This window comes from Morchella importuna, assembly GCF_003444635.1.
Source record: "Morchella importuna strain M04M26 chromosome Unknown Morimp01GS005, whole genome shotgun sequence".
In the NCBI taxonomy this organism is placed as follows: domain Eukaryota; kingdom Fungi; phylum Ascomycota; class Pezizomycetes; order Pezizales; family Morchellaceae; genus Morchella; species Morchella importuna.
The window spans coordinates 1,493,734-1,513,394 of NW_025763402.1; the positions used below are offsets into that span (position 1 = coordinate 1,493,734).

A 19,661-nucleotide genomic window follows, 5' to 3' on the forward strand; every position below is an offset into this window, starting at 1 on the left:
ATAGGCCTTCAGTCCCCTCAGTTAGATAACTTGATGGGCTGGCGTTATGTATTCCGTTAATTGCTGGTATCACTCAGTCTAGCAGCTGAGAATTAATCAGCGATAAGTAACAGACGTTCTTTGTTCTCTATAGGGCAAACCTAACTACTTATAATTAGTGATAATGATCGGTCTGACCCAGCTGTTTTGTGCAATGCGATGGGGAATTGGGTATGTAGACGCACTAAATACCTGACCATGAGATCTAGAGGCTTTCGTGAATTCAGGCATTCCATGGATGAACGAACAGAGCTGAGGAAAGGGCCTACCCAGAAATCTCTTGGATAAGCAGATTTTCTGAATCAACAGCGTAGCAGGTGCATGTGTTTCGGGAGCACTCTGTTTCAGTAAATCAAACGGGAGAGTCCTTAACAGAGTACCTGAGTTTCCTCTAGGCCTTTTCTAAATCTTATTTAACCTCTAAGTAGAAGCCGGTTCCCAATAAGCTGTTTCCTCACATAATTCTCTAGTTCTGATAAGCCATATATAAGCATATTATAAGGCTTATATAAGGTTGCAATAACCCTTATGTTCTGGAAAGACGTGGTTGCAAATAACAATTCCTCCAGATTCAGATCGTTTTATGTGGGCCACTCCTCACAGCGTGACTAACGACCTGAGAGTATTCTATAAATCCTAGAAGCACAATTCCCCTCTTCTCCAAAACGAGTGATGTGCAGAATGATTACATAACCCTGAGTCCGCCTTGTGCCCCCTGTCTAGCGTTGCCTGAGCGTTTTCCGTAAAAACACAAGACCCCAGCATTCAACACAACAAAGGACACTGTGGTGGAGTGGTTATCACGTTCGCCTGCTATTCCTCGGAAAGTGTAAGCGGATGCCTTCGGGCGCGCGAGTTCGAATCTCGTCGGTGTCGTCTTTTTTGCTGGATTCATCAAGGGTTTAGGATTTAGCATTATCTCCATGTGTTCTTTACTTAGCACTGTAGGAAATGTGTCCTGAAACACCCATGTACGTGTGACTCATTAGTACGAGTCAGATACCGGGAATAGTGAGTCGTATAGACTCGCAGACGGGGACGGAAATTTCAGGAAGAGGAAATACGTGGAGTCTGGAGCGTCTGTGAATTCTAATTTTCCAGATGATGTAGAGAGCACTATGTAAAATAAGGACCCCCATCATGCGCGAAATGGGATATTCTTGAGAGAGGCAGTTTTTTAGACATGCTCAAACCCCAGGATGTCCAAACCCCAGGTCATCCTAACCGGGGACAAGACACCAAGACTCTGACACCCCCGCGAGACTTCAAGGAAAATATGCCCACCGTCAATCAGGAGTCGCTCTGGTAGCTCAGGGGTTAGAGCATGCGATTGCAGATCGCAGGGTCGATCGTTCAAATCGGTCTCAGAGCTTCATTTTGAAATCCTTTTTGACGTCGTTCTCAGCTTTGTCACGTATGCACTCGAGAATGGGGTTTTTTTTTTTTTTTTTTTTTTTTTGGTCGAGCTCAAAAAAAATTCTTGTTTTCGCGAAAATAGATCATCAGTGCGCAAATGCGATAGCCTTCGCCCCCGAGCCTGAGATCACACTCATTTTCATGTTCGTTGACAGGCGAGTATTGCTTCATTGTTTTTCTCGCGATCGGTGGTGGTTGGTCGTGGTTGTCATTATTGCGCTAGCTATTGGGCCCTGTAACGCTTAAGCGTGACAGATGTTTATCGATTCTAGAGCCCAAAGATTCTGGTCATACGACTCTATAATTCGAAACAATATAGGTTACGTATGCCATGCATTTGGCGGTTCCTCGTATGCTCGTAAATAGACTTCCCTCGTGTTGGTTGTAGTACTCTTTGTTTTGTGGAACCGAACGATATGTAGAGCGGGAAAGTCAGGAAGACTTTGAGAATGACGTAGGCTGCTATACGTAGCAGCCTAGCCATGTTAACACAGCTGGACAATAGTAGAGTGTAGGGTGTGTGATGTTTGGTTGAACATCGTGAAGATGGTGCGGATTGTTTTTTTGATTTCTTCGGAGCTGTGAATATTAATTATATATTTGGTGCGCGAGATACGCATCTATGATGTTGAATACGCAGGTACCAGACAACACTCATGCTGCGCACACGTTCCCAACTGGTGTGTGCTACCTACCCCGCGTATTCGACATCCTACCGGCGTATCTTTTAGCCCGAAGAAGACAACAAGGCAGGCAGCCTGGCGTGCATCAAGCGTGATCAGAAATTCAGCCGTTGTCCTGGGAATCAGCCTAGTAGTTCTCAGTCTTAGCTACAACCTCAGCAATAATGGGCCCTTAGTGCGATCGGGAATTTATTAAGTAATATGATCTAATATTGGCTCACGGAGATTTATTGTTTGGTGATTTTGTTTTTAGCGATGGACCTCGAAATATAGGGCGGATGAAATCGAGTGTGCAGGGTTCTGATTCTCAGCTAGAGTTGGGGAATACTTTATATTGAATTTCTAAGCTTAATTTACAGGTGATATAGTAGGGCCCTCATGTAGGGGACACTGTCCAGGAGGACATAGATCCAATTGCTATGTGCATAAAGTGGCCCCATATATTGGATGGACCCCACTCTACCAGATATATCAATATAACAATACTCAGCTCGCTCAAAGACTTGAATTTGAAGCAGTTTCTGGTCAGTTTTCCTGGAGAGGCGAGTTAGGAGTACTGTGAAATACGCTGACAGGATATAAAATACGCACACCGTTAACCTGAGTGAACAAGGGTAACACCTAGCGGAGGCCTAGGTACAAGCTAGTAGTCGAGATACACGAAATACATATTAATAATTCTGTATACTCCACCTGTACAGCCCGACGACCTCGCCCCGCAATTAAGACCACCTCGCCGTAACAGAATTCTGAAAACAGCAGATCCTACAAGGCCGCAATCATAATCATAGCCTATTCAAATTGCATCCAAGCGTTTAACTCGGAACTGCACCCGGATTTCAGCCCCAAGCTTCATTTAGCGAGTGTCGATCTAGCTACCGAATTGACTGTATATTGCCTAGGACCCCCCCCCCCCCCCGCGCGGCTAGCACTAGGAGGGCTAAGAGGGCTTTTGGCTCAACTTCCTTGATTAGATTCGATCGTGAATGTAGGCATTCTGTTTCTTTGTCATTTCCAACTAACGTTTTGTAGAGGCACTGCCACCGTGACTGATGCGATTGAGTTATATGACTGGCCAATTGCTAGAAAAGCAGAGTGACAAGATCCTGCAGGCAGAATAAAGGCTTGTGCCGCCAAGAAGTGTCAACATCCGGTAACAAATTGGACGATCTTTTCATGAGCCGTATGCAAGTGACGTGTAGAAACTGTTTGAATTTTATCCTGTGTTTGTAATAGAGTCGATGTTTTGAGGCATCAAATCCAGAGAGTTACTATAGATCTACTTATTATGTAGTCATACCTTAGGCAAGTAGGTACAGTACCTACACGCTTGAGTCAAAAAGTTATTTCGGAGTTTGAGTAATCATTTATTCGGTTGTGCGAATGTAATCGTGGCCGGCGGGGATCTTCTGTGATCTGTGAATAAATAGATCTCGAGCCGTCGACGCCTCATGTATGTGGCGCTGAACAGCTAGAGCAGCCATATATCAGGCAGATTATCAGTTGTGCCTCTAGATATTTATCGACCTCGATGGGACCAGCGCATCTATATAAAACTTCGCATTTGATCTTTTTTCGTGGGGGCTTAAGGGGTGGCTTCCAAAATGTTGCACCGCCTCACACCTTCACTCAACACCGTGGCTTCTGGACCCCACGCAAACGGGTCATATTATGCTCCCAGGGTGTATGCAGGCACTTTATGCATAGAATAACGCTGTGACATGTGGGTCACACGTGGTAGAAAGCGAAGGTTCATATGGTGCGTGATGTGTGTTCGCTAACCTCATCACTAATATTGCGTACACGCCTATGAGTCAAAAAGACCAGCATTTACGTGACCTTAAGATGCTGCGGCTAGGAAGGAGAATGGAAGAACGGAAACAAGGCCAGTAGGATCTCTAGCCTCAACTCTTCTAATTGCGGGACCAATAGATCTTGTACGCAGGGAGCCTTGACGAGCAACCATCCTTGACGAACAACCATCCTCACTCACTCAAGCTCGAGTCGCTGATTTAATCTTGATCAGACGCAGGTACGATGTCTCGAGAATGATCGCTGGTCAGGGCTGAAGCACCATACAGTTACACCACATACATTCATTGCCCATACTTGATGACTGGTTGAGGCGCTGTTAAAGCAGGGCCAGCCACAGGCAGCCAAATGACCGGACCCTGCTCCGATGAGTACGGACGTCACAGTCGGACCGGTATTATTGGGTACGGCCTCATTGTTGGACCGCTACCGACTCACCGTGCAACCCGTTCAAACCGGTATCGTTACCACCACCCTTAACTTAAAGCAGTCACGGTTTGTAAATATATCTGTGCCCATAGAGGGAAACAAGCAAAGGAAAGAGTCATATCCTTGCGCTGAATAATGAGTTAGTTCGCCGATCCAATATTCCGAAACTCTCCAGGCAGAAGTATCGCCTCAATAAGGTGCATTTCGCTTAAACTAAACTGCTAAGCCTGGGGTCGGTAGGAAAAAGAAAACAAAAACTCTTCCAGATGATAGGTGCGAAAAGGGAAATTTCCAGTGCGCATTAGGATGCGTATGCAGTAACGGTTGCTGGTGCTGATGCTGTGAGGATCAAGGGGCCATTCGAGTCGAGGATCCCCAAGGCTTGGCTCAGACGTGAGACGAACGATCCTCACCTCCACCACCACCACTACCACCACCCCCCCGCGCCTCACATATATATTGCTGCGGTCCTGGGAATCCTTTATAAAGAAGACTCTCTACCCTCGTGCTCTACCTTTTTTTTTTTTACTATTCCACATCTACTACTACTACTACTCCACATCACAATAACACTCGAGTCTCAAACAAAAGCCAAAAGCTACTAGCTGCAAATATTACTACCACCGCTACTACTACCACCGCACTCTACCACAAACCTTTAAACATGCCTCCAAGCGGACCACCACCAAGGCCTACTCCTCCCCGTCTCGGGACTCCTGATATCCCAGACGCCCCAGCAGGAATGTTTTCTTGAATTGTATGTTTGTTTTTATATACACTCTCAACTCAACCCACGGACGAACCGGTCAACTCATACAGTAGTCGAACAGTCGTCCGATTTTTTCATAAATCCGTTTTTTTGCAACAGCACAGCAACAAATTATTCCGCTCCACCGATTGCAGCGTCTCTCCACTCGTGGCCTCTCGACGTTCAGGATGCATTGAGCTTTGTCTCTGCAACTCCGTTTTGAACGATCGATAGTGACCGATAGAGTCTCGTCCAAGCATCGATTCATGATGGAATTCCTTTTATTTTACAGAGGATATAGGGGAGGGGGGAGGGGGGAGGGTCAAAGGGGGAGGTCGAAGAGGGCGGGGAGGATCCAGGAGAGGGGAGGAGAGAGAAGGAGCAGGGAAAAGGGATGGTGAAAAGTCGACGGGAAGGAGCTATGGAGTTTTCTCATTTGATTTTTCTTGTTTTTCTTTAAGCCTGCATACAGTGCTACATGTGGTCATGTTGTCACTGTTTCATGGGTGTCACGGGTGTCTTGATGGTTCTGTTTCTTCTTTTTAGTCTTCTGTCAGATTTCTTGCTGTGCATCATATTTTTTTAGTCAAGCATTTGGTCTCAATATACAACCTACAAAACGCATAAAAAGCCATTCCCGTCCACTAGATCATAGCTTACCTCAGTCCCAAAACTTGCTTGACCCAAACCCGACAGCACGGCGGTCGGGCCCGTTGCGCAGCTCTCACTCTAACTCTCAGCTCCCAGGCTGTGTGCACGTGGAGATGCGGCTTAGATGCGGCTCAAATTATTAAGGCTGATCGTTGGCCAAGGTCACAGGGGCAGCATTGTGACGCGCCAAGATTAGTAGCTGGGCCAGTCAGCCTTATGTACCTACATGTACCCACCCCTACATGATGTCCTGTGTATGTACGAGCATGTACGGAACGAACGGTGAGACGACGTTTCTACCTTACCACCAATGCAATGTCAATGCAACCCCCCCAATGCAACACCAAACTAACCGGGTTCTGCTTGACAACCGTTGACAGTCTGTACAACCATCGAGAAATGATGACAATTAAAACGGAATTCAGTGCTTGTGTCAAGTGAGATTACCTGCCCTCTAGCTCTGTCATGGTCCGTCATGTCCATTCCGCCTCGTAGTAACAAAATAGAAATTAACCATCGTTCTATGTAGCTTCCATGCCAGCCTCGGAGACTTATCGGCGCTTTATGCCAGGAGTACCTACGATCCACTAGTTACATAGCTAGTTGGGCCAATAGATAAGGACTTCGCTATATAAAGGGTTCCTAATGTTCGGCGTCGTGTTCGTATTTTGGTTAGCTGCTGAGTACAAGTACGTACTGGGATATGCTCAGGAACCTCAGGTTTTATTACGAAGCTGTCCTTCCGCCCATACGCCATACTGTGAGTATTTTGACGCCAAAATAAGGGGCTTTCACCGTGGAACAATTAATAGAATCAGATTCAACAGCACTGGTGACCCCCCCTTTCCCACATGTCAAGAATTAAGGTTCCAATATTCTCAACCCATGCCATGACCATGGACGAGGGCATTTAGTCAGCCTAACAACCAACAATACTAGATGGCAATACCACGCCGTAATATTATCCCGGCGTTAACTAAACCACGGCATAGATAAAAGTCTCACATCCACGGAGTCGGATAGAGCGCCGATAGCAATAGTGCTATAGCTAGCAAACGGCCAGGGGGTTGGGGAAGAGGGCGGCGGAGATCACGGCCAAGATCCGATTTGCTTTGACCCGGGTATGTGTTCGTATGGCGGAGATGTACCTCCTGTTCCAATGGAGTGGTTCGGGTAGATGTATAGGTATTGTGTGAACGGATTAGATGAGTTGGCCCCCATTGGGGGCCGTGGTCACAGATTTACTTCGTTTGGTGGCGACGCGTGGATCAACTGAGATCGGACATGAGCGATACTCTGGTTAAGGAGCGCAGCGAAAGTTTGTTGCTTGTGGTCGCTATATCGTGCAATCAAAGTGGAAAGTTTCGGGATAGATGGCGTCAGTCCTACTCCGAATCTATTGCATGATATAGGAAACAGACATGAAGCGATTAAAGTCCTTCTTATTTACTTGTCTGCTCACACATCTGCTCACTACTCACTATAAATCTTATATCACACGGTAGTTGTTTGTGCTGTGTGCTCACAGTTTATAATATTGACGTTTTCATAACTGATGTCTTCACCCCGACTGCAACCTCCCGGCCGAGCAGAGGATAAGGAATTACATGTGTCAATTTAAGTAGAAGAACGATGATCTAGAAGATAATAAGGCTCCTTGACCCATAACGACTTGCAAGGTCTCGTGTCCTCCCCGATGCTGTCTAGAATGTTCTCCCAAACTCTATTTCAAAATTTCACTTGCCGTGTACTCGGTTGCCAGGGTAGCGTGCTTCGTAACACCAACACCAAAATCGTCACCACGAAACAGTTTGCAACAAAAACCAACAACCCATAACCCCGAACCACAGCCAAATTTTTTTACAAAAGAGAGTAGATAGAGTTCAGTACCAAGGATTCCCACATGGTCACCCACTGCAGTACTAACTTGGCGATATGTTGCTTATGTATGGCAGAGCGGACGGGATGCCCAATTTTCAACATTCTATGACTGAACACGGTGGAATGAGTAGATTGTGGGATTTATTTGTGGTTAGCTAACTGAAATTACGAGTGAGCGACGCCGAAATGAATGATAGTACTTATAGAGAAAATATCGTATTTTAAGGATGGGTGTTGGTCTCCTCCGTCCTTAAGTTTCTGAACTTTCGTTATCTTTGGGTTCATGGCGAACCCGGTCAACTACGAATGATAAAAGCACACCGGCCCATTTGCCTTGACCAGGGCGAACCTCTACGTTCCAGTTGACTAAAACTCTATATTCGCAATGCACAAATCTCGCCATTGGCCCGGAAACAACTCTGCGAGCCTCTATGGACATTATGGTTAAGCTACGGTTTAAATGAGTAAAGGCACAGCCTATGCCCGGCCTTACCGAATTTTTAGCTACATCCTAATATTGAAATAAGGATTATTCACCATATAAGGCCCGTTAATTGCTATTTAGGCATGTTTAAGGATTGATGTCCCGCGAAGACTGCTTGTATCATAAACCAAATTTTTGACTAAGGGCTGGTTTAAGCTTATATTTTCTGCCATTCTTAAAGAATTCCGAGTGGCTAAAAACGCTCCCTTGGTGTGAGCTGCTTTAAGAGCCGGTTGCCAAACCCAACCACTCTGCATGTACTCAAGACTCCCAACCTCAACCCTATCAAAACCAACGCCTAGCTACCCAAATCTAGGCCAAAAAATTCATAAAAATATGAAGATTGAGTTCAGTACTCAGGATTCCCACATGGTCACCCACTGTAGTACTAACTGAGCGATATGTTGCTTGTGTATGGCAGAGCAGACGGGATGCCCAATTTTCAACATTCTATGACTGAACACGGCGGTTTGGCAGACTCTCTGGAATTTATATGAGATTTCCCCTAGTAAGCGTGATACTGTGTTGTTTTAGTACGAACCTAGAAGAAGCCACGGCCACTGGTTGAGGGTTACAGGGAAATCCTCATCCTCGTCTGGTTCTTTATGACGTCTACATGTCGATCAGCCTCTGGGGTTATGACTCGTCAAGCCATATTCCGGCCAAATAAAACACATATTATATCACATTATTCTGGAAATCAGGACAGCCTTGGCAGAAGTATCCGCCTTCTTCTGCTTCATCGAATCAAGTAGTGAAAAGTCGAGGGCAACTCAGTTGTTCTGGTAGCGCTGCTTCATTGGCACAATAGACGGTGCTATGTACTTTTTTCTGTAGTACTAGAATGACTCGTTTTATGGCGAACTTGGCCTCTTTGATGTAATCTTCCCTTCCTATCAAGTTGTAATATTAACTCCAAGGTAATTGTTATCACCATCTGTAGTTTTGTACGTTATTCGGACATCTACCATCGCATTATCTAGAATTAAGAACACTTACGTGCTCCTTGGCTGGTTTCAAGGGCATCACCTCGAACAACAGTCACCTACACCAGCCCCTCGTCTCGTCTTGTCTAGTTTCAGTCGAGTTTCGAAAGCCTCGAGACTTTTAGTATACCTTCGTGATGATACTTTGTACCGAAAGGACGGTGATTATTGAGCCTTTGATTAGCGAAAAAATGTTGTGCACAAATATTTAGGAATAATTGCCGTCATAAAATATCACTCGAAAATATTGTTTGTGGAAGGTGTCTCGTCAAGTCTCGAGATAATTCCTCAAAGCTCTTGCAATAGAAATAGAAACCCCAGCAGACCGCCCCCTTGCCCCTGAACGGTTTGGGGGCAGGGCACCACCCCAGGCCGAACTAAAGATCTGGGCTTAACGCCCTCGTATTCAAGCCGGGCCAGACCTCGAACTCTGGCTACTTTATGACCATGATCAATAAAGATTAGATACGCATGACTTGAACCTTTCAGGTGTTCCATACGTGCTTTCATTAACCATCAAAGATTATATCAACCAGAATAACATACACATCGCTTCTGACTCGAGGCCAATATAACTGTTGGGCGTGGACTGATACATTATATGGGCCAGTCAGGCCAGGCCAGCACATTCATCGTAGGCCAAGGCTCTAGTGATGAATCCTGTCCGGTCTAGCCCATCAAGAGGCCCGATCATGGTGTTTTCCTTGGCGGCCACGATACACCTATAATCTTTGCCACTAGAGAGTTTACCCTAACCCTAATTTCTTTTATACTCAAATCGAATCATCACCTTCGTTCTTGGTTGGTTCCGACGTTAGCCTGGGTGTTGGGCTTGAGAAGAGGCGCTTTGTATGTGAAGAATTATTTCAAGACTTAGTTCTCGAAAGTGGTATTATTATACAACTATACTAGCTAGCTATACCGGTTCTAGTTATGGGCGGCTGGGCCTATGTGTAACTACTGGACCCAATATTACTCGGAAAACCTGACTTAACTCTCATGGAAGATGCTTCGGCGATTTGAGTATATACCCTGAGAATCCATCTTATCACCTGGATTGATATACCAACAGTATGAGAGTCCTCGAACTGTGACGCCGAAGTAGCTCAGTATCTAGCTAGGTTTATTTGGCCAGATGACAGTAGTCCAACCGGCCACAAAGCACGAACCCGGAGCTCTAACTAGGGGGAGAATACAGTGGGAAGAACGTATACCTCAACTAATTGCTTGAAATTCTCAACTAGAACCTTTTACTCGGTAGGTCTGCTAAATGGACTCTGGACTAGATTGAATTAGGTTCTACACATTAAGACTGTGGTCTAATCCGTGTTTCCAGATCCCATAAAAACGTGATGAGTACAAGTAGTAGGTAGCATAATTAGGGATATGTCTGTTCGGCCATATCGATATCTTCTTTCACCCTTCCATCCGACATATTTGAAGAAGGAGTCAGGTTGGTAAAGGAACAAAATACTGCTTGGAAAACTTTTCTCTATTATTGACTCTTATGGTCCAAAACCTGTCTTCAATAGCGAGCCAGATAGAACCGCTCCAGCTACTCTATTTTTCTCCAGATATATACCAGAAGACCGACCGACCAACCGTACGGGAATATAAGTCCTCCGAAGTCAGGAAAACGACCAGATAGTGGATCGAACTGTTTAGCTCATGAGCGGGCTTTTTATCCTCTGGCTGGCTGATATCCCGAGTTTATTTTGATTCGATATATCGTTACCATCTGGCTAATCAGGGGAGTTGCTTTTTTCGACGCAGATCTTACTAGAGGACGCTCTTGATAATTCTGGCGGTCAAGTCTATACCTAACTCTAGAGCAACAAAGACCTCAGAACTGCACTACCGACGCGATCCCACACTGCCGTTATGCAATTATCGAGACCTCCCTCTCGTATTAATAGTGTAATGGCTGATCACCCACCTGCTGGTACCTGTCGGTCGGCACAGGCTTTGCATTTGAGCGGCTAACCGCCTGGCTTCGCAAATATAACCTACCCCGCCTGCGAGTCCATGTCTACTAATCGGCCAGCCAATCAGGCAACTAGATAGAGTAAACGATTTAGTACAATAACTAAACCCATATAAGCATAAGTGCTTATCGCCCAAGCAGGCTCCAAAACAGGAAGGTCTACTATTTCAACATCTCAATCCACAACATGTATTTACAATTTACTCATCACTATCCACTATCACCACCACCCCTCTCTCTCTCAACTTCCAGTATACGCGTTTCTCTGAGTCAATTTTAGGCCCGTCGTCATCAGTTTACGGGCGCACACATACGCACACGATCTCAGTTCTAAACAACTAAATCTTGATTACAGCCAGAACTGTGAGTGATATCCCATGACCCATCTGCTCCGAAACCCGAAACGAATTGCCCGTTGCGGAGCGACGAGGGGGGCTGTTTGGTTTCAATCGTACAAGGGGTGCTCTTCTCGAATGGAGACCGAGAGACAGGCAGGGATCGGGGATATACCAGCAACCCACAAGCAGAACGCGCGTCGCAGGTTCAGTTTCTCCCCATAACATTCCTTTTCTCTGCCAGTGCTGCTGTTGCCTCTCCTTTCGTTTTTTTTTTTGTTTCTGCAGCTTGCTTGCGTGTTCGCAAGAAGGTAATCAACAAATTATCAACCCCAACCAACCAAACGCTCATTCAGCCCACCACCAACTCACTCATTACCAGTCATCGTTGATAGGCCGCGCAGATAGCTAGATAAAAGAATTGAAGAGTGAAAGGGAAAAAAAGAAGGATGACGGACGCGGATGGCTACTTCAGTCCACGAAACCATCCTCAGCGGATTGTATATATTTCCGATGATTCCGACTCCGACCTAGATCCCGAGATTTCAGATTCAGAGATGGAGCCCATTGGTGAGAGGACACCGCTTTTCAGGCCCCCTACGGACAATTCAAAACGGAGTAGTCCGTCGCTTCCTTCGCCTCCATATAACCACTCAACGACAACTTACGGTAGCACACCCACGGGGAGGATAATGGGTGGTGGAGATCGCTCGTTCAATGATGCAATAGAAGAGGAGGATGCGGCCCCTCCGTATTATAGTGCCGATCATGCGCAGCAGCACGTGTGTACCGAGAATTGCAACTGCGGGGCCCGAGCAAGCGCGCAGGCGGTGTCAGAAGATAAAGGCTGGAGGCGCCCAGATATCATCCGAGACCCTTGGGGAACGTTTGAAAGGATCAGAAAGGAAAACTCCACGAGCGAAATTTGCAGTTGGATCTTCATCCGGATAGCATTTGTGTTTCTTGCATCGTTTCTACTCACAGGAATGTTTACCATGAAACGGCACGGTCATGGTGGAGGGCCACCGGGCAGACCTCATCCAGGGCCGCCCCCAGGTGAACCTGGGCGAGAGGTTTGGGCTTATATTATCTGGATAGTTAGCTACTATACTGACACTGTGTCGGTTCTGTTTAGTGGCCGGACTTTAACGCATGCCCTCCTGGGCCGGGGCAGGATTTCTTCGCCAAGAAGAAATATGTATTTTCTGGCCCGAGTTCGTTTGCATTTTCGGAGATATCGACAACGGATCCCGAAGCTTGGGATCACGGCGGACATATTCAGGTGCTTGGCGATGTATTCGTGCAGGGCGTTGAGGACTTAAAAAGTGTTACTGTCGATTTTGAGGTCAAGACGACGGAGAGGGAGTTGGGGGACAAATACAGTATTGATATGAATGAAGAAGGGATTGTCTTCAAGGTAGGCCCAAAACCTCGACGCGCCCTTTTAATATGAATATTCACAGGCTACAGACGGATAGAACTCCTTTCAGAGGCCATCGTGGCTGTATTGAAGTACGGGCGACAATTTCAGTCCCACTTCAAAAACCCGGATTCCCGAGGTTTTCCTTGCGCACTGAAGGATTAAACGTGATTTTGCAACCATCATTGGACCTTGTAGTTAACAACTTATCACTCGAAACCATAACGGGTAGTGTTATCACAAGATCAGCCTTCGGTGTAGAGTCAAATAGGACAGTGATTATCATTGACTCTGGTAATATTGATGGTGATTTCGGGCTCCATGATTTGGTCCATCTGGAAACAAAATCGTAAGTATCACCCTTCCACGACAGAGTTCTATTGAAAACTGTACTAAGTGGTAATCTGCAGAGGGAGCATAACTGCAAACGTCATTCCTCAAGACTCAAACTCCCATATCGCTGAGTACGTTGCAGTGACCATGTCAGGCCACATAAAAACGATTTTCCCCAGAGATACAGCTATCCTTCCGCAGGGAAGAAGCTACCGATCAAAAGTTGATACCGTCAGCGGTTCCATCAGCGGTGATTACGTACTTGGAGAATCCCTCTATCATGGTACAGTGAGCGGAAGTATTACAGCTTCCATAACCGCCACCGGTGAAGGCCATTCGACCCTTATCACAGACACCAGACAAGGCTCCACCAACATATCATTTACAAACCGTCTAGGAAACGGAAATAAAGGTCTCATCGCAAAGCACACATCTATAAGCGGGCCGGTTAGAGTTGAATATCCGGGGGATTGGGAGGGTGTCGTTACTGGAAATAGTATGTCCGGCTCAGTCCGCATCACGGGTGAAGATGTAGTCATTGTGGAGGACAGAAAATGGCCTGCTGGCCGTTTTGTAAAGGGCGTAAAAGGTTCTGGAGAGTACGGAGGAACATCGGAGTGCAGCGCAGTCAGTGGGTCTGTCAGTGTCCTCGTAGCCACGTCATGAGTAAAGTCGAAGATAGTGAGTTTTTACCTATAAAAAGTTGTAATTAATGAATCATATATGCTGGGTGTTGCATATGAATGAAGATATGTATTTCCTTACTGTTTTCATGATTTATTTTCTTTTCCCAACCCCTCTTTCACTCTCTCATACACCAAATGTTTTGCAGTGTTGTAACTTTCCTATTCTCGCCAATTGTTTAAGTGGCTGGCTGGATTGGTAGGGATGCAGAATGCAGTGACAGTAAGGCAAAAACAAAATATAAAGGCATACACATCAAATCATATAAGAGGTTGGGCAAGTTCATATGATGACCATGTTTCGGGAATCCCCAAGCCAACGGTTAAGCAGGTACCGTTCCGTGCGTACATCAACGACTTCTTCTGCAAGTCTCAGTTGTCACCACGTGAAGTGCAATTGATTTGCGCCGTTTGCATTTATGTATGTAGTTTCCTGCCCCTGTCGGGAACATTTACCCCTTGCATGATCAAGAGGGGCCTGAGATCTTCTTTCACCCTCGCCCTATTGTTAGGTGGCCAAAAGCCTAACCGAACATTAACAGTAGGCACACAAAAATACCTTGTTGCCTTAGATGTACAGTAAATACGCTTCCTTCAGCGCTGGTACCTCTCAGGGGTTTCTCTGTGTACCATCATATTTAGCTGACATGTCCTTGAAACCGAGGGAAAAAAAACTTTGCATCTGACAATACTTTAATTTCCACTTTTCTGTCCAATGACACAATTTGTCGGCTTCGCCACTTGTTGATAAGAGCCTTTGTATGGCTCTTCATTGGACCTGAGGCCTGAAACGAAAGCTTGTTCTTGAGCCGCAGTAAGAGTAGTGTTACAAAATCTCGCATGCACTGGTAAGTTGTCGCCTATCGTTCGCGAGCGGCTGTAATTAACGTCACCGCCCCCAAATGAGTAGTGCTGAAGCTGAACAGAGAAAGATGCTGAGCTGTAGGGATCTATTGGTCCATGTAGTTAGATTATTGGCTGATCAAACGAAGCTATTGGCTAGCTTGGAAAAATAGCCACTCAGGAGAGGCAGGATCCTTGTCCGAATGTGGCATTTTCTCTTTCCGTGAACGGCCAGGCGCGCGCCTCCCTACCACATTCCAGAATAGTTTCCAGCTTCGTATTTTTCCCTTCAAGCCACAAATATTCATAATCCAGTTCCTTCTGCTTTTAAGTAGCTTGCATTCCCGTCACTTAGAATCCATCAGAACCAAAGTCAATTGCAAGTCAATCGACCACCCTCAACAACCCACTCTCACTTTCACTTTAAATACTTTCTTCCATCCTATTTTTTCCCTTCTTAATCTACCTAGTGTAGCCCTTTTTTGTAATAAACTAAACACACTTTTTTGAAAAAATGCGTTTCTTGGCAATTTTACTCCTTTCGATCTCAGCAAGTCTGGTATCTGGCCATGCCCGTATCAAGTCGCCCAAGCCCCTCGACGCTCCTGTTGAGGACCCCACCGGTAACGCCTACAATGCACCTCTCAACCCAGATGGTAGCGATTTCCCTTGTAAACAGCTCCACAAGAAAGCGGGTGTTGATATGACACCCACTGAATCATGGGCTGCTGGGTCAAGTGCTTCTTTTGAGTATGTATTATCTCAATTGGAGCTCCAATGAATATATATTAATCTGTAATTTGAATAGAATTCTGGGTCATGTTACTTCCGGCGAGGGTGCTCTGGCAGCACACAGCGGAGGCAGTTGCCAAGCATCGTTATCCTATGACAACGGTACCACATGGAGCGTGTTGAAGTCATTCCACGGAGGGTGCCCAAGAGATGTCACGCTCAATTCAAACTTGGCTGGACCTGATCAGGTCTTCCCGTTCCCTATCCCTGCTGAAGCTAAGGCCGGAGCCGCTCTTTTCGCCTGGTAAGTTTATTTTGATAAACCGATTTTTCTATCATTTATATAGAGCTAATGGTTTGAAATTTAGGACATGGACAGCTGTAACCGGTAACCGTGACGAGTTTTATATGAACTGCGCATCTGTTGAAATTACTGGTTCCGGCACTAGCACACTTGAAGACTACCCAGCGATGTATGTCGGCGATATGAATATTCCCGGACAGATTGCCACAGGTGAATGCCGAAGCACAGCAGGAACTGCTTTGTTGTACCCCAACCCTGGAACCGAAGTAGCAGAGGTCACAGTTGCCGGAATTCCATTCAAGGAACCGTCAGCAGGAAACTGCCACGCTCCCGGAAGTGCAGGAGGATCTCCAGGTGCCAGTTCTTCTGTAGCTGTTCAGCCGACTGCCACTTCTAGTGCTGGTTTTGGAAAGACTTCTACCATCGCTGTGCTGCCCACTTCTACTGCTCTCGTCGGAACCTCTACCAAGGGTTATGGATCTCCCGATTATGGCGCGACTACCAGCTCCCCGAGCGTACAGCCTACCACATCTGTTGCCGTGGATGCAGGCTCTAGCTCTGGCGACAATGGCTTCAACACTCCTATAGAAACTCCCACAGACTACAACCAGCAGCCAACCACCACCGCAGATACAGTTGAAGCAACTGGTGCTCCATGCAGCGACGGCCAAGGAAACGGGCAGATGACTCAGGCTCCCACTGGCGGAAACGGCGGCTCAGGTGGATATGGCAAAGGCAGAGGCGGTTCCCCAACTACCTTGGTCACTATGACCTCCGCACCTCAGCCTTCTTCTTCAGCCGGTGTAGAGGGAGTTCTTGGTGACAGCGAGGAGGTGGATAGCGAGGGTACTGCTTCGACTACTGCTGCTAGTGGATCTGGTAGCTACGGTGGTGGTTACGGTGGCGGTTACGGTGGTGGCTACAGACGTGCTAGACGCGCTCGCCGCTAGATCGCAATCTTTCAGTAAGGGTGTTTCTTCCTCTTTTATAACTGTATCTTGTAAATAGTTTTTTTTTTTTTATGTCTTGGCCTCTCTGGTAGGGCTTTCGGAGTTTCTCCTTGTTGAGGGTGTTTCTCTACATTCATTTCTTCGGGTTCTGGAGTAAACCTTGGTTTAGCAGGCGCTTTTCTCATTTGTTTTTTTTTATTCTTCTTGGGAGGCATACTTACCTTACTTTCTAAAAAAATATATCTACTTTTCAGATGTAGTTGTCGTCCGCCATGAGACATGTGTGACTTGCCTTAGACAACCCAACTAGCGCACGAGTGATTTTAGGTGAACCTGCCTGGCCTTGGCAGATCTAGATGCTTTAACCTTCCCCCAATGATGATGTGCTTGGCGCGAATCATATCTGGGGGATAAGCTTCCACTTGTAACTTGACTTCTTGTGTCAAGGCCTAGAACTAAAAACGCTTTGGAGTGAGTAGCTAGGAACTAACTTCATCGCTATCAGTCAGTAAAGTCACATTTCAAAGAACTCCAATAAAACTAACCTCTATATCCAAGAATTTTCAACGAGTAACCTCTGTTGCGTGCTCTAGGCTGATACTCCGTAAAGCTGCATTCACAGCCATGTCAAAAACAGAGGTGTGCCCCCTCTTATGCTTACGTATAGAGGACGAAGCTATCCCCTCAAAGCACCAGTAAGTCAGTCAGTCATCAACAACGAACTACATGAAGAGCAATCGACGTCGGTGCACTTACACATAACCACACTCCATCAGAGCTCCCTACAGAGCACTTGCTCCTTGCATAGTCCTAGATACCCATTTCTCACGGGGGAAGGGATGATATGATTTGATGAATCTAGGCATCGTAAAGAAAGTGAAGTAAAGTGAGGGTGCAGTTCCGTGTCGTTGTCTTGGTGCATATCTAGTCCCACGCCCAGACCCGACGTGCGTAAATCGGGACGGGACTAAACCCAAACCTTAATTTCACGTCGTTCGGTCGAGCTGTAGCTGGTAGTACGTCATCACTACCACCACCGAAGAGATATATATACGGAGATAAAGCCTTTTATTATTGTTAGCTCCGACTATTCTTAGGTTTCTGGGGAAGGGTATAAGAAGAATTAATCCGGGGACTGGTAAAGCCTACCCTTCTACCGATGCCTAGGATAAATTTCCCTGATTCAATATGCTGTGAAGGACAAAATTAAATCGCAATATGCAGAGTAGTATAGTAATCCAATCCACATATAGGCAATTCAATTAACCAAGCAGGATATATATCCGCCAACCAATGAAGAGCGACGCAACCACATCGATCACAATCACAAGTCTACAATTCACATTCCCAAACCTAGACTCCTACTATTGTGGTGTATATAAAAAGATTCATGTTTATTTGTTTCCGTAGTACCCATAAAGACACTCAGTTTTACAACCGATCACCTGAGCCATGAAGTTATTACAACTGCCACCACTCCCCCCACTACGACCCAAAATAATGAAGACAAGCCGAACCAAACATCGAGGGGAAAAAAGTAAAAGAATAAAAAATTTAGAGAGGAAAGCAGCACCCCCACACCCCCAAAAAGTAAAGGTTTAAGGAGGGGAGAGGTAGAGGAAAATACATGTATTATCACTTTCCGGACCTTCGTTAGAGTATTCGATAGTTTCCCTTACCAAGAGTTAGAAAAAAGATAGAGAGGGGACACAAAAAAAAGGTTGGAAGAGTGTTTGTGCTTCTTGTTAACTACTGGATCATACAAACACCTTGTTTCTCGTCTCGTCTCACATTTCATCTTCCCATAAAACAGTAAAGAAAAATACCAATAAGAAAAAAAAAGTAAAGGAAAGAGAGAGAGAGATACAACTAGCACGCGCATCCCTCCTTGGCCGCTCTGGTTGCGTCTGCCATGTTGACCGCATGACTGTGTCCCTCGTTGGCACTAGATCTGGCACCGCCGCCCATCCCAGTTCCAGCACCGCCCCTCGGCTTCAATGTGCTTTCAGGAATGGCATTTGCGATCGCCTCAAATACGGCCTGCACATTCTCTCCAGTCTTCGCACTGGTCTCGTAAAAGAGCAAGCTCTCCTCCTCTGCATACGCCTTTGCCTCAGAGGTAGGGATAGCTCTGCGATCTTCATTCTCCGCATCATCGACATCGTCTGCGTTTGCAGAGATGGCATTGCTTGAGGCAAGATCGAGCTTGTTCCCAACCAAGGCAATGACAATACCGGGCGAAGCTTGGCGCTGGAGCTCAGCTACCCAGTGCTTAGCTTTTGTGAGGGAGGTAGGCTTGGTGATATCGTAGACAACAAGCGCAGTTTGGGCATTGCGGTAGTACATTGGCGCCAATGAGGCGAAACGTTCTTGGCCAGCAGTATCCCTGAGTACGTGTTAACATCCACAAACATTTACACGGGTAGCACATGTGGTGGTTTACCAAATCTCGAATTTAATAGTTCTTGTTGGAAGGTTACACTTCTGGGTCAAGAAAGCGGCTGCAACGTTCCCAAAGTCAGTACCAACCAGGACACACTAGTTCAAGGGAAGGGCTGGGGTGGAGAGGAAGGGAGAGGGGGCGTGTGCATGCATACCTCCGATAGTGGGTTCTTTGTTCTCCTGGAAATCATCATTCACGAAACGAAGAACGAGAGAAGACTACAACAACCACACTAACTGTCAGCTTTCTTGTGACTTAGAACACCGCCCCCCCGCCCATCCACCAATATGCGACAGCTTATCTCTCAGCCCCTTATCTGACCCGAGCTCATCCGAGCAGCATCTGCAAGCATAACAGATGCGGGCAGTTGGGAGGGTGGGCTTATGTATGGACTGGAGGACTAACCTTTCCAACAGCGGCCTCTCCCAGAAGCACCAGCTTCACGCTGCTGCTGAGCTTTGGTGCACCTGCTTCTTCGCGTGACGCCATGTTACTTAGTTACAGT

The 19,661-nt window shown here is 46.3% G+C and overlaps 4 protein-coding genes across 4 annotated transcripts; 3 read left to right on the forward strand and 1 right to left on the reverse strand.

Moving 5' to 3' along the window:
* Window positions 1-3,742: 3,742 nt before the first annotated feature.
* LAJ45_02916 (uncharacterized protein) lies at window positions 3,743-5,361 on the forward strand (the record flags this gene model as incomplete). Its single annotated transcript, XM_046112507.1, has 9 exons — window positions 3,743-3,822; window positions 3,997-4,075; window positions 4,165-4,170; window positions 4,220-4,257; window positions 4,483-4,518; window positions 4,606-4,652; window positions 4,733-4,772; window positions 5,108-5,136; window positions 5,210-5,361. 9 exons carry the CDS (start codon window positions 3,743-3,745, stop codon window positions 5,359-5,361), a joined length of 507 nt encoding a protein of 168 aa, XP_045974633.1.
* Window positions 5,362-11,897: 6,536 nt separating this feature from the next.
* Window positions 11,898-13,867, forward strand: LAJ45_02917 (uncharacterized protein; the record flags this gene model as incomplete). Its single annotated transcript, XM_046112508.1, has 4 exons — window positions 11,898-12,521; window positions 12,584-12,865; window positions 12,919-13,217; window positions 13,279-13,867. 4 exons carry the CDS (start codon window positions 11,898-11,900, stop codon window positions 13,865-13,867), a joined length of 1,794 nt encoding a protein of 597 aa, XP_045974634.1.
* Window positions 13,868-15,241: 1,374 nt separating this feature from the next.
* Window positions 15,242-16,713, forward strand: LAJ45_02918 (uncharacterized protein; the record flags this gene model as incomplete). Its single annotated transcript, XM_046112509.1, has 3 exons — window positions 15,242-15,477; window positions 15,536-15,763; window positions 15,828-16,713. The coding sequence occupies 3 exons, from the start codon at window positions 15,242-15,244 to the stop codon at window positions 16,711-16,713; spliced, it is 1,350 nt and encodes a 449-aa protein (XP_045974635.1).
* Window positions 16,714-18,582: 1,869 nt separating this feature from the next.
* On the reverse strand, window positions 18,583-19,645 carry LAJ45_02919 (uncharacterized protein; the record flags this gene model as incomplete). Its single annotated transcript, XM_046112510.1, has 4 exons — window positions 18,583-19,099; window positions 19,157-19,214; window positions 19,311-19,374; window positions 19,562-19,645. The coding sequence occupies 4 exons, from the start codon at window positions 19,643-19,645 to the stop codon at window positions 18,583-18,585; spliced, it is 723 nt and encodes a 240-aa protein (XP_045974636.1).
* Between the last annotated feature and the right edge of the window lie 16 nt (window positions 19,646-19,661).